This window comes from Quercus robur, chromosome 11 (genome assembly GCF_932294415.1).
Source record: "Quercus robur chromosome 11, dhQueRobu3.1, whole genome shotgun sequence".
NCBI lineage: Eukaryota > Viridiplantae > Streptophyta > Magnoliopsida > Fagales > Fagaceae > Quercus > Quercus robur.
Window position 1 is genome coordinate 29978276 of NC_065544.1, and position 25831 is coordinate 30004106.

At 33.7% G+C, this 25831-nt stretch overlaps 1 protein-coding gene and 2 long non-coding RNA genes across 3 annotated transcripts; all 3 read right to left on the reverse strand.

The window, feature by feature from the left end:
- Positions 1–5462: 5462 nt before the first annotated feature.
- Positions 5463–8661, reverse strand: LOC126705903 (uncharacterized). The gene is made up of 3 exons (XR_007648456.1): positions 7104–8661; positions 6931–7009; positions 5463–5680 (listed from the first exon to the last, which is right to left on the reverse strand). It is a non-coding gene; the product is annotated as an uncharacterized LOC126705903 (long non-coding RNA).
- LOC126705904 (uncharacterized) lies at positions 5732–6924 on the reverse strand. The gene is made up of 2 exons (XR_007648457.1): positions 6616–6924; positions 5732–6551 (listed from the first exon to the last, which is right to left on the reverse strand). It is a non-coding gene; the product is annotated as an uncharacterized LOC126705904 (long non-coding RNA).
- An 80-nt stretch (positions 8662–8741) lies between the features above and the next one.
- LOC126705902 (protein argonaute 16-like) lies at positions 8742–11200 on the reverse strand. The gene is made up of 8 exons (XM_050405126.1): positions 10476–11200; positions 10191–10288; positions 9931–10099; positions 9713–9829; positions 9534–9635; positions 9299–9361; positions 9028–9141; positions 8742–8945 (listed from the first exon to the last, which is right to left on the reverse strand). Exons 2-8 carry the CDS (start codon positions 10277–10279, stop codon positions 8757–8759), a joined length of 843 nt encoding a protein of 280 aa, XP_050261083.1. The 5' UTR covers positions 10280–10288; positions 10476–11200; the 3' UTR covers positions 8742–8756.
- Positions 11201–25831: the final 14631 nt, after the last annotated feature.

Genomic DNA, 25831 nt, shown 5'->3' on the forward strand with positions numbered 1-25831 from the left:
ATAAAGTAGCCTTTTGAGGTGCTAAAAGCTTAAATTTTTAGCACCACCACTATAATGCTCAAACTTCAACAAAAACAAAATCTTAACTAGCTTATTATTAGAAAAAAAAAAATATTTTGTTCTTCTCTTTGTTGATAAATGATTGCATCTTAATGTATTTAGAAACTATTTTGAGTATTTATAATTTTTTAATACTATATGGATGCCTATTTGGAGATTTTTTTTCTTTATACTCTGGCCCCCACTAGTTTTAAATCCTGGGCCCGTCCCTGAATTGGTTCAATTCTTCATCGGCTTTATCATGACAATTCATCTATTACTCAAAAAATCAAATTAGTTATCAACATATAAGCCATATAACAATAAAATAAATAAATAAATAAAGTGCATACCAATTGCAAATTTAGAAAATGATCATGCACACGTCGAATAAATATTAGTAGCCCATTTCCACGTTTGTAATCAACAGAACGAGCGTGAAGCAAATATATGTCACAGAGAATACTTTGTTGTGGAATTCTTTCCCACCAATTTTATTGTAACCGGGGTTATGTTCAAGTTGAAGTAACTCTCTGAATATGTCTAGCCCGAGGTTTATTAATTTCTTAACAACATGGACAAACCTTACCTTGTCTTGCGAGTTATAAAAGATTGGATGGAAAAATTGTAGAGTTGAATAACAAGGGTAAAGAAGGACAGCAGGAAAAAAAAAAAACTTAATAAGACTCGAAAAGAAATTATTGTATTGATGTTTATTACAACGAAAAAAAAGCATTGTAATAACATCAGAATCATTACAATAGTTTATGCAAAGTGTTGCAATAAAATTTGAGGTAATAGGTTTGTGCTACGAAAAATTTCTTTGCAATAAACTTTAAATATTTTAATGACAATTTTGATGTAATAATATATTTGTTGTTGTAATAAACAATTAACTACTTTGAATATCTTATAGCAATAGTCTATTATTTCATGAATTTATTGCAATAGATTGCAAATAATTGACAAAAATAATTTGGGTCAAGTTATTGCAACAATATCTTCATTGTAATAGAAAATTGTTTCATATTTTTCATTACAATAGATTGTAAAATAATTGATATTAGATTATTGTAATAATATCTTCGTTGTAGCCTCATGTTTTTCATTGCAATAGATTGTAAAATAATTGATATTTAGTTATTGCAAATTTGCAATGATATATTTGTTGCAACAAATTGTCACTTTGAAATTTTCATTGTTGCAATTGAAAATTATTAGCTATTGCAACTAATTATTATTAATTTAATATTTACCACTCTTAAGTTACTATTACAATGACTTTTAATTTGTAGATGTTATATTATATCAAATACCACTATACTAATTTTGTTATATTAACACTTAATGTAATAGGATTATTTTGGTGTAGTAAATGATATTCGAAGTATTAAAGCTACCACCCTTCTAAAGTGCATAATATCATGAAGTTTGTTAACATTTACATCATAGTCAATGTTGCTTGTATAAGCATCAAATGAAACAGTTGGATTGAAATCTGTCAAAATTCTGATCCTATGGATTAGATCCCTGTAAAAATATCCTCTATTGTGTGTTCTGATTACAATTCTAGCTAACCTCATGAATATTTGTCGGATATTGCCTGAAAATCCTAATAGTTGAGCACCATTAGCTGTCAGTTCAAACAAATTTGCCAAAGTAGGTAGTTGTGCTAAGAAGTCATGGAATCACTGAAAAAAAATATAATTTTAAGATAGGAATGGTGAAAAAAAGACTTAATAAAAAATTAAATTAAATTAAAAAAAAAAAACACATCGAAAATAAACTCTTTACCGGTCTGTGATTTTCTATGATTACTTGATCTTGAACCAATGGTTAGATTTGAGGGTCATAGTTGGGTCTCGTATCCGAGAATGCAACCATTGTTCAATCCAGCATGAAAATCTAGCCAATATAGAGCATCTAAATCACCATCCAAAATGCTTCATTTTAGCTTGGCTGCATTCTCTCTCTTTCTCTACAAAGAAAAGAAAATGAACAATTTTGATAAGACCATATTCTAGTATATAGTATACATCACAATTATATATAATAACCACGTTTATGAATTACAATTATTATTATTTAAAAAAGAAAAGAAAAGAGGATAATAGCTAAAATTCTACCCAATTGTTTATAACCTATCTCACAACTTGTAAAGATGGCAATTTTTTTTTTTTTTTTTTTTTAATTGTAACATCACTTCCATGTAGGTCCACTAGGAAAATCCATTTTAGTTTGTACCAATTACAACAGGTCACCTCATAAATTGTGTAAAAATTGTAAAGAATTTTGTCTTGTTCTTAAATTGCATTACAGCATCATGAGGTAATTGGATAGAAAACTAAGAGATTCAAAAAACAGCTTCCGAAAACCATGATCCAAGTAACTTTTGTTTCACCATTTTTTTTTCTTTTTTGCATTGGTGCTATGTGCCTCCAATTTTTAATTTATTTAATTTTAGTGAGGAACAAACAAAGTAACAAGCAACTTTGAAGTTAGGGTGAAGGGCTCACCTGCGCTAGATGGAGTCCAAGTGAAAAACCAATAAATAAAGTTGTCATCACAAGGAACAAAACCAAACCCAAAGAACTACATGGACTTGGGCTCAGACCCATGACTATACTTGAAATCTACACAACCCCTTATGGAAAATCTTCTTGTGGAAGCCATTTCTTGAACCCCAGCCACCACTGAGTTCACTCCACCACATCGAATCAACACCTTTCATCTACAACAATGTTTACTCTAGTAAAGCCTTAGCAATTGGAATGAAAACACTAGGATAATCATTATCTACTTTTTAGACCATTTAAAAGTAATTTATTTTATTGGTAATTATATTTGATTCTTTGGTATAAAACCATCTAACAATCCAAAGAATGGTGCGCTCTTAAATTCTTTTTTGAATATAAGTTCATAAGGCATCTTGTGCATCTAATAGACATATCATCTCTCACACCATGTGTCCATTTGGTTTGCGTGTCCGCGTCTCATGTTTGCGCCTACTCTTTTTTTTTTTTTTTTAAACCAGCGCTTATTGCACTGTTCATGGGACATGAACAGTGCAAATAGGCAAATGAACAGTGTTTTTGGTATGAACAATAATCCGAAAATTATTTTTTAATTATTTTCAGTTTTTAACAAAATAAGCGATATCCAAACCTACACTATATTTATATGGAACCTCACAAGTTTAAAGTCTACATTATTGTGAAGGTGATGATGTAGGTGCCAGATGCATGACATTATTATTGAGTTTCATTGACTTTTTGGCTATAAACCCATCAAACTTAAAAATAAAAAATAAAAAAAAAATAAAAAAATAAAAAAAAATTCTAAGTAATTCAGTTTTTGTACATTAAAATTAATTTCTAAATAAAATTTTTTTATTATTATTATGGGCACTTCATTTTAAAAAAAAAAAAAGTACAAGAAATCCAAGAACCCAAAATTGTTTCCTATAAAACCAAAAAAAAAAAAAAAACCAAAACTAAAGAGGCAAAAAAAAGGAAACGAATAACTCTATAAAAAATAAATAAATAAAAAGCTGATGAAAAAAAAAGAGGATGGGAAAAAACATTGTCAATGCCGGCAAGGGAAAGGAACAAATGGCAAAAAAAAAAAAAAAATGGGGGGGGGGGGGGGGGGGGGGGGGGCGGTGGGTGGGGGCCAAACACATTTGGCAATGGGCTTTTTAGTCCAACATTTTGGACCCCATTTTCTCTCAATTTTGGGGAGATTGAGTTTGGGTGAGCCCAGAGAGATAATAGCCTAACCCCACCATTTTTCTCTTCTCCTCCTCCTTCCAACCAAACCAAACACTCATTCCACCCATTTACTCTCCTATTTTCCACTCATCTTTTTCCATACTCCCTAAAATCATCCCAACCAAACATACCTTAAGCCCATTGTACTTAAGACACAAGAAAGTTAGTTATGGTTCTAATACCATGTTCGAATTGAGAATGAATTATATATGTATTGAATTGTGTGAAAAATTAAAGGGCAAGACTTAGGTATTATTCCTTAAATTCCTCTCTTAAGATTCTACCATATGGATTTTTTCTCACGAGATGGAAGTGTATTTTTTAGTTAAGCAGCCACATGACTAATTCTTAAGAGGTAAACCTAAGGAACAGCACCTAAGGTACCGTACCTAAGTTTTGTCCAAAATTAAATATACCCAAACAAGTGGAACATTCTTCCTTAAATATCGCATCATCAAAATTTTTTTTTATCGGCCCTGGAGGGCATCCTTCTTGTTGCTGTTGGTGGTCTATCAAAGTGGTTTTACTCACTTGCATTCCTTGTACTTTGAGAAAAAAAAATCCAATACACCCGAAGCAATTAACTGTGGGTTTGCTCTTATATTTTTAAAAATCAATCTATTGTGTGATGTCCAAACCATCCATGAGATTATCAGAAATCATTAAACATTAACAAGAGTCTGTCTTAATTTTACACCCAAAAAATAAATAAATATATATATATATATATATATATATATAGTCTTACAATACAAAAGGATAATTAAAAAAACATTAAGAGTCTTATAATAGAAACTAACTAAAGTCTGTCTTAATTTTACACAAAAAAAAAAAAAAAAAAAAGAAAAAAAAAAGAAGCCTTACAATACAGAAGGACAATTAAAAAAAGTTAAAGAGTCTTTACAATAGAAACCAATATTAACAAGTCTAGAACAGGACAATAACAATTCCCCTACTTGGTTTCAAAACAAATTGGCACATCTGTCATTAAAGTTGCCAAAGAGGATCTAAATGCATTCCAATAAAAATGAAAGCCTCTAATGCAGGCATCAAGTATTTGTGAGCAGTAGCCAGGATTCAATTGGTTCAATTCCTCATTGGCTTTATCATGAGGATTCATCTATTACTCAAAATATCAAAGTAGTTGTCAACCTATTAGAGGGTGATCTACTAATTCCCCATTTCTTTTACACATACCAATCCAAAATCAAAATCTTCCATTTCTAAAGATTATCAATAGTTAATAAAATTCCCTAAATCTAAATCCAAGCAAAAAAAACAAACTCTAGAAGGACCTTAGGCTTCCAAACAGCCTTCCAAGGGAAAGATTGATCTATACTTTTTGTCAAAATCTAATTGTAGGAATGAACTGCAAAACCTCTTCCCATAGTAGGTTTTCAAAAAATCTTATCGTCTCCAACTCCTCTCAAAGAAACTCTATAAATTCTATCCATGAAATTGTAAAAGGATTCCAATTCCCAATCTTAACTGTTTTTTCTAAAATTTAAATCCTATAAAAGAACATTTGGAAAATTCATCAAATCACCTTACCTCACCCTTACTCCACGACTAAATTAAAGTGTATACTAATACAAATATTGATTTAACACAATAAGACAATAATACTCAATGTACCAATTTGCATTGAGACAATAAAATAAAACCTTAAACTACCAATATAATATAACAAAGCAAATTCTTTATCAAGCAATAATATTCATAATATAGATCAAATATTTAACACTAATACAAATTACAAATTCCAAACTAAATTTGTTTGTGGCCGAGCAGCCACCTTCTTCTACATTTCTCTATGGCAAAGCTCTCTCTTCCAAACTCAAGCTGTCACCACCAACAATCTCATGTCCTGGCTAAATCAACAGAAGCACGATATACAGGTGAGAAGAACCTTTCATCACTACATTAACCAAGAACATAACTTTTTTTTTTTTTTTGGGTGGAAGAAGAAGACGGTTAGTGTTAAGTAGATAATTCTATTTCATTCAATTTGTCGACGGTAGTGATAAGTTCGCAATTACCATAAGAATTTTAAATTCAAATCACTATTTCACTATAAGTTGTGGTAAGCCAACTCCGTTGATACTACTGCATGGTCAATTTCAAATAACAAGATATAAATATACTTTATATACCACAATTTACAAGGAAATTTTTTTATTGAAATAAAAATTTTGAAAAAGAAAGCGACATCAATCAACTACTCATATCAAGTAAATAACCATATTAAACAAAGAGCAAAAATGATGAGGGTGCATCTTAAGCCAAAGGGAGAAAATGTCTATTAGAAAATTGTCCATTTTGTTCAACTCATTAACTATTCTAAGACTAGTCTTTTATCTGTCTATGTTCTGTTTCATTTGTTGTAAGACTTAAAACTTTTATTCATCATTGTTATTTGTACAAATAATAAAACCCAACAAAGCTTCTTCTTTTTCACTCTCTCTTGCATCTACAAATAGGACATAAATACTGACAAGGATTAACAATAATGCTGGAGCAACTAAACCACAGTAAAGAAGGCCACTTAGACCATTTTGCTCTATCATGTTCGCTATTACAAGATTAATCTTTTATTGGTCTATGTAATGCTACCAATCCACAACCCTTTCAAATTCACACACCATTAACCATATTACCAATCCAAAACCATTCTATATCGTATAATAACACACAATATTATTCACTTCCACACTGTACCAAAATGCGTCATTCATCCCAATTCTTATTCATTATTCAACAAATCACATAAAAACACAAAACAACAAGAAGAAGCCTAATTCCAAACCACAATAAAAATATAACAAGAAGAAAAACCAACAGCACACCCCTCAATATTGTTACCTATAGTAAACCATCAAATAATTTTCAATCTTTGAAGTACAAAAACATTTAAAACGATAAATTCACATTATTAGCCAAATTACCATCCTACATCCATTCCATTCACATTATTAGCAAAATTACCATCCCACAAGGACCACAACCATTCCATCACATAAACACATACAAAATACGTAAACTAATAACACTCAAACACACACACAGATATGTTCATCAATAAAACTGTGCATGCATAAGAAGATGGAATGGAGAAATATACCCTTGAAGGAAGTGACCCACACTAATCTGCACATAACTTTGGTTTCTTCTGCAAGGTGCAATTAAAGGCACTACCCTCCCTGCAATAATGTTAATTTTTTTATCAGATAAAAGTGTTACATTTAGACATTTAGAAGGCTCATGAGGATGTTGTAAAGAGCTAAGAAAACTTACAGCAACACAGCATCACTGAAATATACACTGTGATCCAGACGATATTTCTGGGTTGAAACAACTGAAATATGCAGCTTCCCGAAATCCTCCTCCAGATCTGATTCTAGAGAAAAATCAAATACAACCAAATGGAGATACCAATCATGCTTCATTTCAAATATCTGCATTCCTTGTTTCCACGGATGACAGATGTAGGATTGAAATAGAAGGCAGAATTTGGTACCGCCTAAGTGGACAGGAGTTGGATTATTCATATAACTTACAGCTTCTTTCATCCCAATGATTCTCTTAGGGTTGATAAAGCCCTCAAACCACTCATTTTTATATAGACAGTAAGCATGGACAACTAAAAACTTATCATCCTCATTGAGCGAAGCCCAGTAGAGGGTATCATCCGCACTACTACAGCTCTATTACTACGCGTAATTAGAGACCCACAACGTAGATTGATGGTCAGAGTGTCAAGTTCTGTCCAACAACAAGTACAGACATCATATATGTAAACCACACAACCACTATCATAATCATAACAATGGTGGACCTTGGAGTCGCCCTAAGGAATGCAGTCACAATAATTTGTTTAGTGCGCTGTAAAGCAGCAGAAACCATGCCAAAGGAACTAATCTGTAATGGAGGATTGGGCAATGGTCTCCAGGCTGTGTGTTTCAGGTTAAGAACCTCCATCCAAATGTATTCCTCTCTCGCATCCGCATATAAACCACCTAAAACATACAGCTTACCGCCCAGGACAATGGTGTGATGATAAGATCTACGAACATTCATTTGAGGACCAAGCTTCCAATAACAACCATCGAAAATCCACGTCTTTGTAGTAGGGCTGCTAAGACAATATATAGATGATTTTAGAGCTACAAAGGAAAACAGTTTGTGAAGCTCCACTACAGAAAACGGACTCAGCTTTTTTTCTGCCTCTGCCTCTGCATCATCTGCATAATAAGGGACTGGAATAGAATACCATCTAAACTTTGCTCCACCCACCATAAAAGTCGGTTCTCGTTCTCCTTCTAAATGCATTATAACCACCAAAAACTATGATGGATTTGCCGATATCAGTCCTTGATCTTCTTCCCAGTTGGGATTTGGGAATCGGAGGGAGAGAGAGATCTTGATTTTGGAAATTGGGGTTTGGGGTTTGGGTTAGGTATTTGGGAATCGAAGGGAAAGAGGGAGAGATCTTCATTTCAGAAACTGGGGTTAGGGTTAGGCATTTGGGATTTGTGAATTGTGACATGGCTTTACTTTGGATATTTGGCAAAGTCGGCGGCATTTTACTTTGGATATTTATCAACTTTTCTCTTATTTAATGATCTCTTTAATCATTGCACCATATTGATCAACCATATAGGCTGATTGAAGAAAATTCAGAATTTATTAGCGCTGAACCTGTTAAGAGAGTTGAAGAAATGTTTAAACAGGTTAAAGAAGCTAGCATGACCCAGGTTCAAATCATCCTGTGTGTCTTGCCAAAGAGGAAAAACTCTGGTATGACTTCGTTCTCTGCCTTTATTTCCTGTTGAGGATTTCCCTTTCTTCAATCTTGCAATCAATCTATGTTGTTTTACATTGTCAAGGGCCGCCCTTGAAAATGTAAAACAACATAGATTGATGGTAAGATTGAAGAAAGGGAAATCCTCAACAGGAAATAAAGGCAGAGAACGAAGTCATACCAGAGTTTTTCCTCTTTGGCAAGACACACAGGATGATTTGAACCTGGGTCATGCTAGCTTCTTTAACCTGTTTAAACATTTCTTCAACTCTCTTAACAGGTTCAGTAATAAATTCTGAATTTTCTTCGATCAGCCTATATGGTTGATCAATATGCTGCATTGATTAAAGAGATCATTAAATAAGAGGAAGGTTGATAAATATAAGTAGTCAAAAACAATCGCGTGGTGTAGACTACAATGCCCATATCTCTTCCGCAGTTGATAAGCTCCTGTGAAAAAAGAAAAGTTTCACAGGGTGTCGAGAAATTGACAACAACCCATCTTTCAATTCGAGTAGGTTCATAAAGCTTCTGCACAGCCAGGGGAAAAAGAGTATCATCACCAAGTATTAAATTAGGTAAGCAAATTCAAAATTATGTAGAGAACAAAAGATAAAATAGTCTCTTTCTCTTACAGAATGCAATTTAATAATTTTCAATTTCAAATTCCATGGACTTTAAGCAATACCTTGCTATTGAAATTCCATCGCCCATTACAAGGATTGCAGTCTTCGTTGTTACCAACCTTCAACTGTGAATCACAAAGACAGTCCATCAGAGAGGATACTGATAGTTAAGTGAAGAAAAGACAGTCCTTGACACTGCCTCTCTCTCTCTCTCTCTCTCTCTCTCTCTCTCTCTCTCACACACACACACACACACAAACAACAACAACAACAACAACAACAACAACAAATTGATACCTTTGGAGTCTCAAGGATGCGGGCCTCAACCTGAGTCAATTGTTTCTCTATAGAAATATGAAACTCAGCAAGCACAGGGTCATCTTTTTGGTTTCCCACAGCCTGCCAGATAAGCAAAAATATGCATTGTATCATCCAACACAAACAAAATAGGCTTTCAGGTCTTAAAGAAAACTTACATCAATCAGAGTTCGTACTCTTGCCTGAGGATTCAGCCTTGACTTTTTAGCTAACGATGCCCTCTGCATCAAAGATAATGCTTTTGTGTAGCGTTGATCGGGAATAAGCGTACAGAGCTAAAACAACCAAAACAAAACGACAAAAGATCTTAGAGAGGCAAAAAACTAACATAAAGATTATACCAGTAGTGTGTGTGTCATGTAAAATATTTACACACCTCCAGAGGCAAATATTTGGGCCGTTCTGGCTTGCCGACATCAACACATGGCATGTATGCAGAATATTGAAGTTGTATCTTATAGTGTTGAAGGAAATAATCATAGACACTGATAGCCACAGAATGACCTTTATTTGCACCGTCACCATTTTTCACTCTCATATCAAATCTTGGAGAACAGCAAAACCAGAGTTAGAAATTCAGATTAAAAGATAAAAGGACATTAGGATGGGGAAATTTATTCGGTACAAAGCACATACAACTGGTCCTTGCATCGAGAATCACTCAGGCCAATTATTTTATATTCTATGCTCCGGTGCGCAGTCTTAATCATGAAATTTTTCAGCATTCTCTTAGCCTGTACATGAACAAAAGATTGAAATTTTGGATTAAACACAAAAGCTGGAATCTTTTGCACAATGTTTAGTTAATATAAAATGGGTTGTGTTAACGGGCACCGTATAGAAAACAAATTCTGACTCAACTTATACAGGCTGCTTGCAGAGAAATTTAGAAAACAATTGAAGTTTGGGTGAAGGGCTCACCTTGGCTAGATCGAGTCCAAGTGAAACCTAAAGAACTGCATCTGCACTTGAAATGAACACAGCCCCTTGTCGAAATCTCATTGTGGAAGCTGGTTTCTTGAACTCCAGATCCCCCAGCCACCTATCCACCAGTGAGTTCACACCATCACACCCAATCAACACCTTTTATCCGCAACAATATTTACCCCAGCAAGGCCTTAGCAATTGGAATGAAAACCCCCTAGATAGTTGTCATCTACCTATCAGTCATTATTCCATTCAAAAGTTATTTATTTTATTGGTAAATTATATTTAACTCGTATAAATCCATCTAACAATAATAAAAAATAAAAAAAATAAAAAAAGCTGACTTTTAAAATTAGTGTGGACTGCACACTACCACTGTGTTTGGTGGGGGTAATTTTAGGAGGGATGGAAAATGCTGAGGAAAACAGTGTTTTTCACTGCTTGGAAAACTGAAGAAAAAAGCAAGGAAGGAAAATCCAGGAGATTATTTTCTCTGCCAGGCCACAAATTTCTTCCTCCATTTGGGAGGAAAATTGTGGGGGAGAAAAGTGGACTTATGGCATTTTTACACAAATGCCCTCTGGAATCAAGTTAAAAAGAAAAAAAAAAAAGAAACAGAGAGAGAGGCTGGAGAATGAGAACTGCGCCTGCTAGTGCTGGAAGCCTGGAACGTTCTTGAACGAGGGAGACAAAGCAAATAAAAGAAGGGGGATAGAGATAAAAAAATAAAAATAAAAAAAAAATAAAAAAAAAAAAGCTGGAAAGAACAACAAAGAATTACAAAGAAATTTGAGAATGTCTAAAGAGGTAGGTAAAAATATTGGATTCTTTATTATCTACTTCCTTGGTTGGTCAAAAAAAAAAAAAAAAAAACCAGAGAGAGCGAACTGGAGAAAAAAAGAGAGGGGTGCTGGAGACTTGAATGAGGGAGAAAAAGAAAAATGAGGGGGTGGGGATAGAGATACAACGTGTGTGGAGGAGATAGCGTTAAAAAAATAATAATAAATATATAAACAAAAACAAAAACGTACGGATTAAATGAGAAAGAGAGAAGAGAGAAATAATATAAAGAATAAAAAACCCTATTTAAAAAGTGTTACTACAATATTTTCATAATAAATTTTAAGTAATAGATTGTTATTAATTAATATTAGTGAGTAAAAAAATAATTTTGATAGTGGGTTCAAATTAGAACTAGTAACAACTTTTCACATAAATTTTATAGTGAAAATATTGCGAAAAATGTTGTGGATGTAACACCTCTCCTTGAAAAATATAATTGTTGATAAATTTTATATTATTTAATGAGTACAAATAAATTTATTTCTTACCTATTATATAACAAGGGTATAATAGTTAATTTATATAAATTATATTTTCTATCCTCTCACTTTTCATTTCAACCAAACAAAAGAGTTTTCCACCCTCCCACTTTTCCATCCTTTCAACCAAACGCACATGAAAGAAAACTAAATATTTTCTATCCTCCCACTTTTCCATCATTCCACTAATTTTCCATCATTCCACTAATTTTTCATCCTCCTAATTTTCCACTCTTCCATTCAAACGGACCCTACGGTCTGTTTAGAATCTGCTTATTTGATTAAAATTTAAAACTTTTTACTGAAAGTACCGTAAATAAAGATAAAAGTTAGCTGAAATAGTACAATGGAACCCATGAATAGTACTAAAAGTGCAATGGGGCCTATAAATAGTAGCTAAAACAAGCCAAATAGTAAAATAAGCTAGCAACTTTCATCAATGTTAAACGCACAAAGTGACGACATAGGTGTGGAATTATTCATGTCTTTAATTATAGCAAACTATCAAGCACTTCAAAGAATCATCTATCAACATTGTCAAATGGCACCCTTGATTCTTACTTAAGGGCAACAAGAGGTTCAGTTAAACTTACTTTAGTTAAACTTACTTCCTAAACACAAGGGGAAAGATGCCACCATACTATTCTATTGTTGGATCAAGATTATTGCCATCAATACTGGTATTTCTTATCTTACTGCTGGAACTCATGCCAACCATACTTTCCTAGAAGCTACCAGTACTATTTCCTTCATAGACAAAGATATAAAGATCAAATACTCTCAATCATTATCATCTGCTCAACAACCACAACATTCAACAAATCACAAAGTCATCCAGAATGATGAATCACTTATTCAAATCAAGAAAAGCTTTCCCAAGCAATAAATTGACACACCCAGTAGCTTGCTTGGGCAGATAGAACAAACTCCAGTTACTCATATTCAGAACTCCAGCAAACTCATCAGTCTATACAGATGCTTCCAATAGACAAACTTACTGATCTAGCATGCTCAATCAAGAAATCATCATACAAGATCATGGCCACAAGTACCTACACTATTTCAAGCAACAAAGAGCCAATTTCATTGCTGAATTTGTCAAGGTACTCCTCACTTGCAAATACATGCTTCCCCAAAGCCTCTCTACACTTGGGGGCTTGGTTTTATTGATCCAAAGTTCCCATCTCTAGGGCTACAATTGGATATTTATCACAATAATATCAATGGAGGCATTTCCACTATACAAGCCTATTGGTCTAGTAGCGACCAACTTCTTTTAAGAACACCACTTATCAATTTGGCACTCTTACAAAATTGCAAGCAATATATGAAGCCCTATCCACTGGAATATTATTATATCAATCCATGGCAACCCCTCAAGCCGTGGCAATCTCACGCACCCTCTTCAAAGTTGTGGTAGTCCCATGCACATCACTATTGGAATTATTGCAATCTTATGCATCACACTGATGGAACCTTTGCAATGTCATCATCAAAGTTGCAGTGTTCTCACACTTCGGGGCTTGGTCTCTCATTATTATAGCAATCTATTTAAGAGGATGTGAGAGTGCCTTTTTTTGTGACACTTAGGCCCAAGGATCTTGGGCCTAATAAGAGGTTTGGTAAACCGGGCCTTGACTCACCGCAGCTAACAAGCTGTTTAAGAGTTAAGTGATGCACAAGGGATGCTTCCTACAATACAAGTAAATTGACAAGTAAGGATATTCATATGGAGAGACATGCCAAAACAACAAGGTAAATTCGAAAAAGAAAACAGGATCAACAAAGAGGTACAAAATAATGTTAAAGGGATCCTTGAATTACTGAGACATATTTCATTAATATGTTATTTGTTAAGTTACAGAAGGCTCACTAGGACGTGATACAAGGTTCAATCAAGCTCAAAAATTACAGTCTTGAATGGCTATTTTAGCCTTCAAAACTTGCAAAGTTTGATTCTCTTTGAATCCGAGTATGTGCAATAGTGGCTTTTACAGGATACCGGGAAGCAATATTCATTTTTCCCTTAGTGTTTTCTTTCTCTTCACCACAACTTTACTGATAGTTCTTTTTTCTAAAAAAATCTCTTTTTTCTCTCTTTTTCGCTACCCCGTCTTCGTAACCTACCCCTTCCTTTTATAATGCAGTTCTGGCCTTCCAGGGGAACCATTGGTTCCCCTGTTTTGCCTTCTTGTGAACAGAGCCTGTTCCATGCCTATCACTCGGCAAGTTCTATTTCCCGTTTTTCTCATTTTTTCCTTCTTTCAGCTTTGATTCCTTTGAAAGTTCCTGGTTGGTTACCTTCTTCGGGATGTGCTGAGGTATGCCCTTCTCGGTCTCACCATTTGTCAATTCCCTGTTTGCCCTTTTTTTCCATCTGGGCGGAATCCCATTTTGCCAAATTGAAAGTCGCCTGATGCCATTCTCTTTTTCGTATTTCTCTGTTCTGGTTCCCCAAGACGCTTCCTGCTTGTGTCATGAGAGGTCGCTGGGTCTTTTGGTGCTTGTGTTTCTTTGCTCTGTTTCTTATTTTCTTTTCCCGTCCTTTTCTTTCGAACTGTCTTAATCTTCTTTGACTATGCGTCTGGAAGGATCCGCGCCCCTTGATGATTGTTGAGGATCCTAGCTACTTAGCCTCTTGCCGTGAGTTTCTTTTCCTTCTTGATGTTTATTCGTTTGGGCTTCAAGCCTCCTGGGCCTTTTTATTCTTTCGTGGTCCCCTTGCACTTGCTTCTTTGGACTTAGCTTGTTTTTTCCTTTTGGGTCTGGCTCACTCTTCTGGGCCTCCCTCACTGTGATCCTTTTTAGACCTCAACAAATACGACGGTAGCCATTGGACTACATGGCCCAATGTTAAGTTCCAGACGCAACTCCCCATACAAACATATTCGGGTCTAGTAAGATCATCCTTCCAAAGGACAACACATGGCTGTGCACCAAAAAAGACCCCCCAATAGTGATTAATTGTTTTTTAATGACCTTACCCATGGAGTGTGACTGTGAGTACACAAGACATGACCTATCATATTTGTGATATTGTGCCTATTCTTTACTATTCATTTTTATCCATTACTAACTTGTAAAATTCTTATGTTAAACTTCTAACCCTTGGTTACCTCAATCAATTAAAGGTTCTTGCATGCAAATAGGTATCTTAATTCGATAAATACACCTTCCATTTGGCCCAAGCCTTTTAACTATTTCGGTCCTGTTTGGTATACCATTCAAACACATGTTTTCAGTTTTTAAATAATATTATACATATGTTCACATACTTTTTCATCCACATGTACTCAAACACATGTTTTCAGTTTTTAAATAATATTATACATATTTTCACCTACTTTTTCATCCACATGTATTTTCACATATGTTTTTAAACACGTATTTTCAATTTTCAAGTGCATGTACCAAACACTCTCTTCAATTTCTTGATTAATCTTAAATGAATGATGTTTTGGCTCTAAAATGGTGGGGTTCTTTTGGCATTTAGCCTGTCAATATTCAGAATATTGCAAAGACTACCGAGTGGAGTTCTGATGTCTATAACTTATCAAAGAATACTATCCTATTCTATTTTACCATCTTAAAAAACCACTTTATTACTTACACCATACCATTTTACAATATCTCCCACATCCAAAAACTCTATTTTTATTAATATATTATTCTTTAATCTTTCTTTATTATTTCATTTTTTTTTTTTCTAACCGATACTTTTTTTCAGACTAGGCGTGATTCCATTTTCCTGGGCTTTCCAACAGTTTTTTTTTTCCTCAGTCTCCCTCAACCTCTAGCACCGGTTCAACCCACAGAGCCTCACACACAGACCCATGATACATCGATCAACCTATCCAAACCCATCACCGCACACACACATACAAACACAAACCATCAACAAAGCCACACACACAAACACAAACCATCAAACCATCAACAGAGCTACACACACATAAACCATCAATCCATAGCCAACAACGGTCACCACACCCACCATCCAAGCCACCAATCAGCAAATGCAAGCCACCGATCAGAAACCCACGCCACCGATTTGAAACCCAGTCGATTTGAAACCCACCGGAGCAAACCCATTCAAAAAAAAAAAATCATTACCGGAGCCACCATCGGAGCTACCGATGATCAACCCAACCGATCCACCCACCGATCAACAGATCCACCGTTTCAAACCCACCATCAACTGATCCCAGCCCATCGATCCAAACCCAGCTCACTGATCCACGATGAGAGATAAGAGAGAGGCCATGTGAAGCTTCCCCGATTTTACGACCAATAGCCCACTTCAGCCACAACCCAACCACAACCCAAACGCCAGACCCAACCACGACCAACAACCCACAACCCCTTTAAGCACCGGTGCACCGGTCACAGCAAAAAAAAAAAAAAAAAAAAAAAAAACCACAACCACCACAGTGACCCACGCCAAAAACCACAACCCAAACAACAGACCCACAACCCAACCACGACCCAAACACCGAATCCAACCACGACCAACGACCCAAACACCGGACCCAACAGAGAAGGAAGAGAGAGAAGAGATGGTGTTTGGGTCTGAAGAGAGAAGAGAGCAGATGGAGAAACAGTGAAGGAAGAGGAAGAAAAGACCTGAAGTTGGAGACAGAAATTTTGGAGGTGGAATAAAATATATATATATATTTTTTTTAGAATACTGCTACAGTACAATTTTATGTTTAGAATTGTACTGTAATACTATTGCAAAAAATTTTATAATAATAAGGTTTATAATTTTTTGATGCAAACATTTTTCAGTCATTAAATGTCATAAAGATCTTGGATATGGCATTGACATTCCTCAATGCTAATAATATAAGGACATCCAAAGAAAATTGTTAGGTCTGGCGTAGCCTTCAACCCTACAGCCTACTGAACCCACCAAACAATTCAGTCAAATAAATTAAGAGCCATTGGTTGTGATGCGTGCAGGCTTGGGTGAATAGCAAGAAAAGGACAACAAATGAGTGACTTGAGAAGATTCTTTCAGACATGATGGATGGGATGTTGCAGTGTCTTGGGAAAAAGGAACAGCAGCAACAAGTAAAACAGCTGGCTGGGACAAAGAATGCTGAAGCACGAGTTGTAATCTACGGAAAAGATGATTCTTTGGGGGAGTCGAGTCTTAATTCTTCTCGTGAATTTTTGGAGAAAATTACACTTTATCGTAATCTAAATTATATCACGAATTATACTTTTTACTCTAAATTTATTGAATGTGTGTTCTGGATCATAAACTTGTTATGCTTTGCATTCCAATCGGTGGTGGTTTCAAAAAAAAATTTAGGATAGTTACTAAAAAATATAAATTATATAAAATTTAATAAAGCGATAACTTGAATATTTGTTACAATTATGAATCAAGTCCATAATGAGAGCAAAATTATTGTGATTACAAAGTAAAAAAGAGTATAACTATCATTACCATAAAAGAGAACACACAACCACAATATTTTTCTTTGTACCATTTTTTAAGGAAAAAAAATGAAATTAAGATTATGTTATTGAATAGGTTGAAGATTTATAAATTTAAATGATTAGCGATTTTTATCAATTTGTTTTGTAATGGGTTTTTTATTGAACAATTTGTTCACTTGTTGTGAGTCTTATTTTTGTTTGATTTATGTTTGTTGTTATTTGGGCTAATATTTTTTTATTATTGTTATTTAAGATTTTTTTTTAATTTATAAAAGGGATTAAGAATTATGTTTGGAGGGCAGAATTAATTTTGGAGTAATACTACGTTCATAACATTTTTATAATAAATCTTATGCAAAAAAGTAATATCGATAGGTAAAAAAATAATATCGATATTTTGGTCAAATTAGAATTAATAACAGCTTATTATATTGAATTTGTTGGAAAATTATTATAAAAATGTTGTGAATATAACATTACTCTTATTTTTGTTAAACCCAATATTTTGTAATTTTCAAGTTAGAGTGTTCAACATTTTTATTAGAGTGGTCACAATAGATTTGTTTAGCATATAATATTTTTTTAGCAAGTGTATATATACATTTTTTTTTTCAAATCAAGTACAAGTCAGGGTAGTCTTGTGAGCACCTTGGCTTGCATGTGAAGCCACTAATGACCCCGATATTAAGTTCGTTGTTATATTGGATGAATATCTCAAGCATGTGACTAGCATGTGAATCTTGCTTAAGTGACCAAATGCCTTTGTTCCCAATCAAGAATCAAAGCAAATGAAAAATTTCTCTCTTTGCTTCTTACCTAACTCCTCTCTCTTGACTAGCAGTTCCTTCCCTAATAAGGGTATTTTTTGTAATAAGATCAAGATTCTTAAATGATAGAGCCCGTCAGGATAAGGTATCATACTGATAATAAAGCTGACGACCTCAATAGAATTGTCGACCCCAAGGGAATTGTCGATCTCAAAAGAATCTGTCCAGGACCTTATACCCTGCACTAGCAAGAGGCCGATGGCTATGTGGACGAATCCATGTGTAGTTGATGGGTACATCTCCCTTCCAGACCGACGAATGACCCTGATGGATGGAGAAGCATACCGACGGTTCCTACGTGGCCTTACGTGGTTTACACGCATATTCTTGTATGGAAATATCTTGCGCACCACGCACAAAGATCCTACCACATGATTTTCACCTTCCCAAAATGGAGAGTATCCCCAAGATCATGATGGCATTAACTCCACCTTCTCCCTATAAGGAAAATCCCTATATTCTCGGGATCTAGGTCTCCTCTACGTTATAAGCAACATGTCTCTTCCTTTCCTAGGTACATAGAAAATCCCTAACTCTGTCACTATAGAGTTTTTGGAGATTTCTCATTCATTGACTTAACTTTCAGAGGTTCTTTGGCCGGTATCCCACTAGTACCTTTTGTTTAGTTCTTGTTTTCTTATTCTTCATGTACCCATCGATGTGATTAAGAACAATCAACTCACTAACAATTTTCGTGCATCATCAATCCCTATCCCAAAATTTCCAAAATTCATATTCTCAAATAATATTAAATTTGATATTGATAGGCATTTTCTTCGAATCTTTTGAAGCAAAAACTTGCACACTGAAACTTGGAACTTGCACACAAAAGGCAAAAAATACATGGAAGACTAACGTGTAAAACTATGGATGAAAGAGGTGGTATGCAAAATTGGTGGGCCTAATGCTAATTCAATCCATTAAGTTGTGAGATCTAACAGATACATACAAAATGAGTGAAGCTTGTGTAGAAGAGAAGAGAAACTAAATCCACATGTAGGGTCCCTTTGGAAACAATTTATTTAGCTGAAACTGAAATTTTTTTTACTAGAAGTACTATAAATAAAGCTAAAAATTAGTTGAAATAGTATAATGAGACTCATAAATAATATCAAAAAGTACAATGAGACTCATAAATAATACAAAAAATAAGTTAAATAGTAAAAAAAAACTGCACAATATAAATTATCCTTAATGCAACTGTAGAACCATTTGAAACTTATCAACCTCTAGTGAAAGGGAGGTGATGTCTTGGATGATTTTGTTTTGGTATTTAGGGTTTTTTTTTTGTGTGTGAGAAGCGAAAGAAGAGTTATTGCCCAAAAAAAGAGGAGAAGCTACAATGCGAGAGAGGAGAGCTTGGTAAGAAGTGAAAAAGAAATATATATAAAAAATATATATATATATATATATATTGTAGGGGTAAAGTCCCCAGAACATACAATGGGCCTTAGGCCCCATATAGAATTCGACCACGTCTGAGGAGAAGGTGTGGGTACCAAAAGGGCTCTCGGCCCAACTCTTATGGGCCCAAACTTGTTTAAAAGGCGGTCCGAGGAGGAATGTCTCCTCAAACGTACCAAATATGGCTCAAACATGCTCCCTGCCAGTAATAAAGATTCACCCCAACGAGTGTTAGTAGTAAGGATGAATCCCACAAGCCTGTAGGAGGGAAGAAAGTGTAGGATGTCAATGGAGAGACTACAATTGCCACATTAAATGCATGACAGCTACTTTTCTGGTCGCATTAATGTGGAGAGGACTTGCGAACATGTTATCTTGGCTACTACAACTCACAAAAAGATGAGGGAGATGTCCGATAGGACGGGCACTCAAGTGAAGGTCCAGATGATCAACAAGTGTAAGGTTCTGATGATCTCAAAGGGGCTATATAAGAGAGGGGAGTCCCCATGAAGAGTGGGACCGAAAAAGGAGGAACTTAGAACAGAAGAAGAAGAGAAGAACCATAGCCTTTGATCAGAGACAGGGATACACCCCATACGTCTCCTCGGACCGTATATCTAATGGACATGAAGGAGATTTTCTTATTTCTGATTGTTGTATAGCCCAAAGTTAACTAGCACGCACTTCGTTAGGGCCTAGTTCTGTAACCCACTCTCTATAAATTCATTGTCTAGGACTCCTTGGGCCGGAACCCCATAACTGTTGGGCTAGGGCCCCGAACTGAGACCTTACATATATATATATATATATATATATTCCCTTTGATTCATGATTGGGAAGAGGGGATTTGGTCTTTTTACTTTGTGCCATCTAAGAAAAACTCACATGCGAGTCACAAGCTTGAGATTTCTGTCCAACATAACAAAAAACTTAACATCGAAAGGCAGAGTGTAACAAAAGTCATAATTTAGGGTGCAAAACATGCATTCAAAACGTTTAGGGTACAAAGTGTAATTTAAAGTATAATTTAAGATAGTAAATTGTAATTTTCTTGAATTTTTAACCAATCTCAACTTTATCACCACTAATTATATATCCTTGTTTCATACTATTTCATCTAATTTGGATAAACCCTTATCATGATTTTTTTTTTTAATTGAAAAAGACCCTAATTTTGATATAATATACATAATAGTCATAAATGTGAAAAAGACCCTTACATCTAAAAGAAACTAGTTTAAGTACTTAAAAAAAGTCCACAAATATTGATCTCACTCTCTGTCAATCCAGTTTCTCAAAAAAAAAAAAAAAACTCTCTGTCAATCCAAAAAATACTGTTTTAAGTACTTCAATAAAGTCCAGGCATATTAGTCTCACTCTACCAGTCGTAACTCGGAATAAGTAATAACTACAGCTGCGCAAGTTCAATAACTGAATTCATCAATTTATCTGCAAAAAATGTTACTAATCAATACTCCCAACAGAAAAAACCATGAACCAACACAAGAAATATCCAGACTCAAACACTGCATACACAAAAAAAAAAAAAAAAAAAAAAAAAATCAATAAATAAAAATTGATCATGTTAACTGATGATCCTTAATCCATAAAGGCTATTATTAGTAGTTAATATCTATAATTAAGAGATTTTTTTTTTATTTTTTTATAGTGCTATATATAAATATTATTAAAATTTTTGGTTAAAAAGTACATACGGTCCCCAACAAAATTGAAAAAAAAAAAAAAAAAACCTAAAATTACCTCTTCTTATAATAAATCTTTAATGAACAAAGTTTCTTTCCAAAAAACCCTACAAACTCATCATATATTTTTATATTAAGTGTAAATTTTAAAAATCTAACTGTTAGATTGCATGTTCTTATTACATTCTTAATGTTTACAAAATTTCAAGAAGATCAAAGATCAATTGCTATGTTATCAAATAAATGTTATAATTTCAAGTTTTTGTGATCTAAAGTTATATATAAAAATAAGTTAATTAATCAAATAGTAAATAATATCCAATTTGAACGAAATTTGATAATATATTAAGAACATAAGAAATATAAAATTCAGGCCAAAATGGCCAAATGGCCATAAAATCCTAAGTATATAGTTAATAGTTCTAGTTACCAAACTATATTATTTACTAACATCTCGAGTCTAAGAGACTCGATTTTTATGGTCTAATGTGGCATTTTTTTCCTACTTGGAAATCGAGTCTCTAAGACTCGATTTATAAACCAAAAAATTTAAAAAAAAAATCAACTCTCAAGTAGGGGTGTCAATTCGTGTTCGCGGGTCGAGTTCGTGTCGTGTCGAGCCATAAGTACTCTGCTATATGGGTTGACCCGAACCCGACCTGTTTAGTAAACGTATTAAGAATCCTCAACCCTAACCCGACACGTTTAACCTATTTAATTAATAAGTAATGTAGAAGTTAATACAAATAACCCATCTAATAACCTATTTAATTAATAGGTCATACATGACCTAAATAATCTATTATCAATTTCTATATATCTAAAATTAAAATACAATTACAATCATAAATATAGTAATAAACATATAATTACAACAAAAAATTAAGCAATAATAACAAAATTTAATAACTTTATTATTTAAACGGATCAAACAGGTCAGACGAGTTTACATATTGAACACGAACACGACCCATTTATTAAACGGGTCAGCCGTGTCAACCCAAATATGATCCGAACCCATTTAGCCTCAACCCATGATCTGTTTATAAACGGGTTAATCGTATCAGGTTCGTGGGTCATGTCAGATTTTGCCACCCCTACTCTCAAGTCTCTCGTACAAGCCAAAATACACAATTTTTTTTTTTTTTAAGAAATCCAGAAACACAACAATCAGATCAAAAGAGAAAGAATCAGATCAGATGAGAGAGGTGACCTGCCCAGAACATAACAGACAAGAACCCAAACACAAAAAAAAAAAAAAAAAAAAAGAAATAGAAAGAGAGAAGAACCCAGAACAGAAGAACCTGGATCGGTCGGCCTGGGTCGCCACGCATCGCGTTGCCTGGCTTGGCCTGGGTCGCGCATGGCGCACGCGGCCTGGCCTAGGTCGCACACAGCGCACTCAGCCTGGCTTAGGTTGCGCACGGCGCGCGCGGCCTGGACGTGCGCGACCTAGGCCAGGCCGTGCGCGACCCAGGCCAGGCAGCGCGGTCCGCCGTGCGGCCTGGGTTCTTCTCAATCTGTTTTTTTTTTTTTTTTTTTTTTTTTTTTTTTTTTTTTTTTTTTTTTTCTGGGTTCTTCTGGCTCTGGGTTCTTTTGGGCTCTTCTTGGAACTTTATAAGGTTTACAAATCGAGTCTTAGAAACTCGATTTTCATGTGACCACGTGGAAAAATATGCCACATCAAAATTGATTAGATCATGAAAATCGAGTTCCTAAAACTTGATTTATAGGTCAAAATAGAGTTTTTTAGACTCGAAATGCTAGTAAATAATATAGTTTGATAACTAGAACTATTAACTATTTATGACCATTTGACTTAAAATTCAATTGTTAAAGTTTTAAAATTTAAAAAAAAAATATATATAAAAAGTTTGGAGAGTGGTTTCCTGTAAAACTTTGTTCATCTTTAATTACATGTTTGCAATTAGAGAATTGCATCAGTATTGAGTTGATTTGGACAAGACCTTCCAACAAAAGCCTCGTGAATCTGTCACGGTCACATAGGTGAACTCGGCTAATATGAGACAAAGCCATCATTTTCATATCAGCTCCTCTCTGTCTTCTCACTTTATAGTCTGCATTTTGCATGAAAACGCTATTGTACTTTTCTCTTTTGATTTAACTCACATCCTTTGTTTTTTCCTCCTTTTTATTTATTTATTTATTTATTTTTGTTTTTTATATAACTTCCTCGATCACATGTCAAACGATCCATTCGAATATTGGTCTTTTTCAGATTCGTTTGTTTTACTCAGATTTTTTTTTTAAAAATTATTATAAATAAAAGGAAAAGTTAAACTGAAATAGTATAGTAGAATCCATAAATTAAGTATGTGTTTAAAAAAATTATTTTTGTCAGCTTCTTTTACTATTCAGCTTATTTTTGTTACTATTTATGGATCCCACTGTACACTTTTTGATACTATTTATGGGTCTTATTGTACTATTTTAGTTAATTTTTACATTTATCTACTGTATTTTTAGCAAAAATATTTCAGTTTCAGTAAAGTAAGTAGATCTCAAACATACCCTTAGTGTGCATTTGGCTTTTCCAAATTAAAAAGCTAGTTTATTTTACTATTTAGCTTTTTTTACTACTATTTATGAGTACCACTGCACTTTTTGGTATAATTTATGGGTTATACTGTACTATTTCAATTAATTTAAGTAAAAAAAATTTTAGTTTCAACAAAATAAGTGGATTCCAAACAACCCTTAGTGTTTAAACACCAAAAACTATGGGCCTAAAAAGAAAATTATGTTTGGTAAGAGTTTTTTTTATTATCAAAAGTATTGTTTGAGTTACAGTTCTCAATTTTAAGGTGTTTAAAACATATATTTTGAAAACTTACTATACCCCAAGGTTTGTTTGATATGAGATTTCTTATAACATTATTGTTGTGTTGTGGAAATATATATGGGTGAAAAAGTTTGTAAAAATACGTGTAATGTTATTTAAACACTAAAAACTATTGTTTAAACAACAGTAATAAACACCTCCCAATTTTAGTTTTCAAATAATGGTCGTTTTGTGAATAAATTGAAAATCATGGAATCCATTGACAAGACTAACTTTTTTTCTTTTTTCTTTTTTTCCTATGGGTCCACCACTTTGTCCCTCTATCTTTCTTTCTTTTTTCTTTCTCTTTCTCTCTCCCTAAATAAAATATCATTCTTTTCATTACTTAAAAAAAAAAAAAAACACGTACATATACCAAGCACACAATTATATATTTTTATTTTATTTTAAAATATGTTATTTGAAACATAATATCAAACACATTTTTTGTATTATGAGTACTTTAAACACATATTTTTACAATATTTTTTAAACTATAATTTTCACATCATTTTGGACAAAAATACTTGAGCACCACAACCAAACAAGTCCTTATTAATTGTGTTGCCACTTGCCACCCACCAACCATACCTCGTTACAAATGCAAAAAATAATTAAGGCTTTTGTTATAAGAAACAACATATATAATATTGCATTGTTAATAATAGTGAAGAAGCGGAAGCTTTAGGTTGTAGGAAAGCTATAGAGTTTCTCCATTAAAGCTGGCTTGTCAAAGTTGGTGATCGAAGGAGACAATGCAAATGTGATCAAGGCAATCTCTTGCCCTGCAAATAACAACTCTTTGCTGGGACACATCTTTGAGAATTTTCATAGCCATATCCGTGGGTTGCAGTTTGCTTCAATTAGTTGCATTAAAAAAGGGGGGGTGGGGGGGGGGGGGAGGAGAATATGCTAGCATGTTCTTTAGCTTGACATGCTAAGAATATCATTGATGAAATGTATTGGTTAGAAGATTCTTTACCACCTCTGCATGCTTTTACGAAGATTATTTACATATTAATGAATGAATGAATGAATTCTTCGCTTTCAAATATATAAATATATATATATTTTTTTTGCATGATTTTACTTCAATACCCTTTAAACCCTTTTTTTTTGGGTTGAAGATTTCATCTCTTTCCCATCTTATACTTCAACGTTGATCCTTATTTTTGAATTATTTATTTATTGATTTATTTTTCATTTCTTTCCTTTTCTTTCATGGCTATTGATTTGAGTGGGACCATAGTTTTTAATAAGAAATTATTTTTAATAAATATAATTTAAATCATTTTTATGCTTTAGCCTAAAAAAAAAAAAAAAAAAACTCTTTTAAAAAAACTTCTAGACTCTTGAATTCAAATATTCATGAGATTGAAACATTATAAGAAAAAATTTGTCTATATTACACAGATAAAATTAGTGGCATGGTCAAAAAAAAAAAAAAAAATCAAAGAAACTTATATATTTAATCTCTTGTAAACATTTATAGCTTCATTAATTGGTTTAGATAGAGAGACCGAACTTATGTATGTTTAATCTCTTGTAAAAATTGGATTCTATAATAACATAAACAAAATAAAAAAAAGAAAAAGAAAAAAAAGAGAGTACTTTTTCTCTATGATGAGAAGGTATAACATGTCACAGACTTTTAACCATAAAAATCATAGCATATTGCATTCAAAATTTAAGAAAAAAAAAAAAAAAAAAACTCTTTAACATTTCCACAACAAATCTTATTTGTCAAATTGTTATTAGTAGATAGAAAAATAATGTCAATATTGGGCCCAAATTAGAATTAGTA

Excerpts from the sequence above, each read along its gene's own strand:
- LOC126705902 (XM_050405126.1), bottom strand. The coding sequence starts at position 10,279 with ATGCTGAAAAATTTCATGATTAAGACTGCGCACCGGAGCATAGAATAT. Across the intron at positions 10,100-10,190 it reads TCTCGATGCAAGGACCAGTT|ATTTGATATGAGAGTGAAAA; the intron begins GTATGTGCTTTG and ends CTGTTCTCCAAG. Across the intron at positions 9,636-9,712 it reads GAGTACGAACTCTGATTGAT|GCTGTGGGAAACCAAAAAGA; the intron begins GTAAGTTTTCTT and ends CTTATCTGGCAG.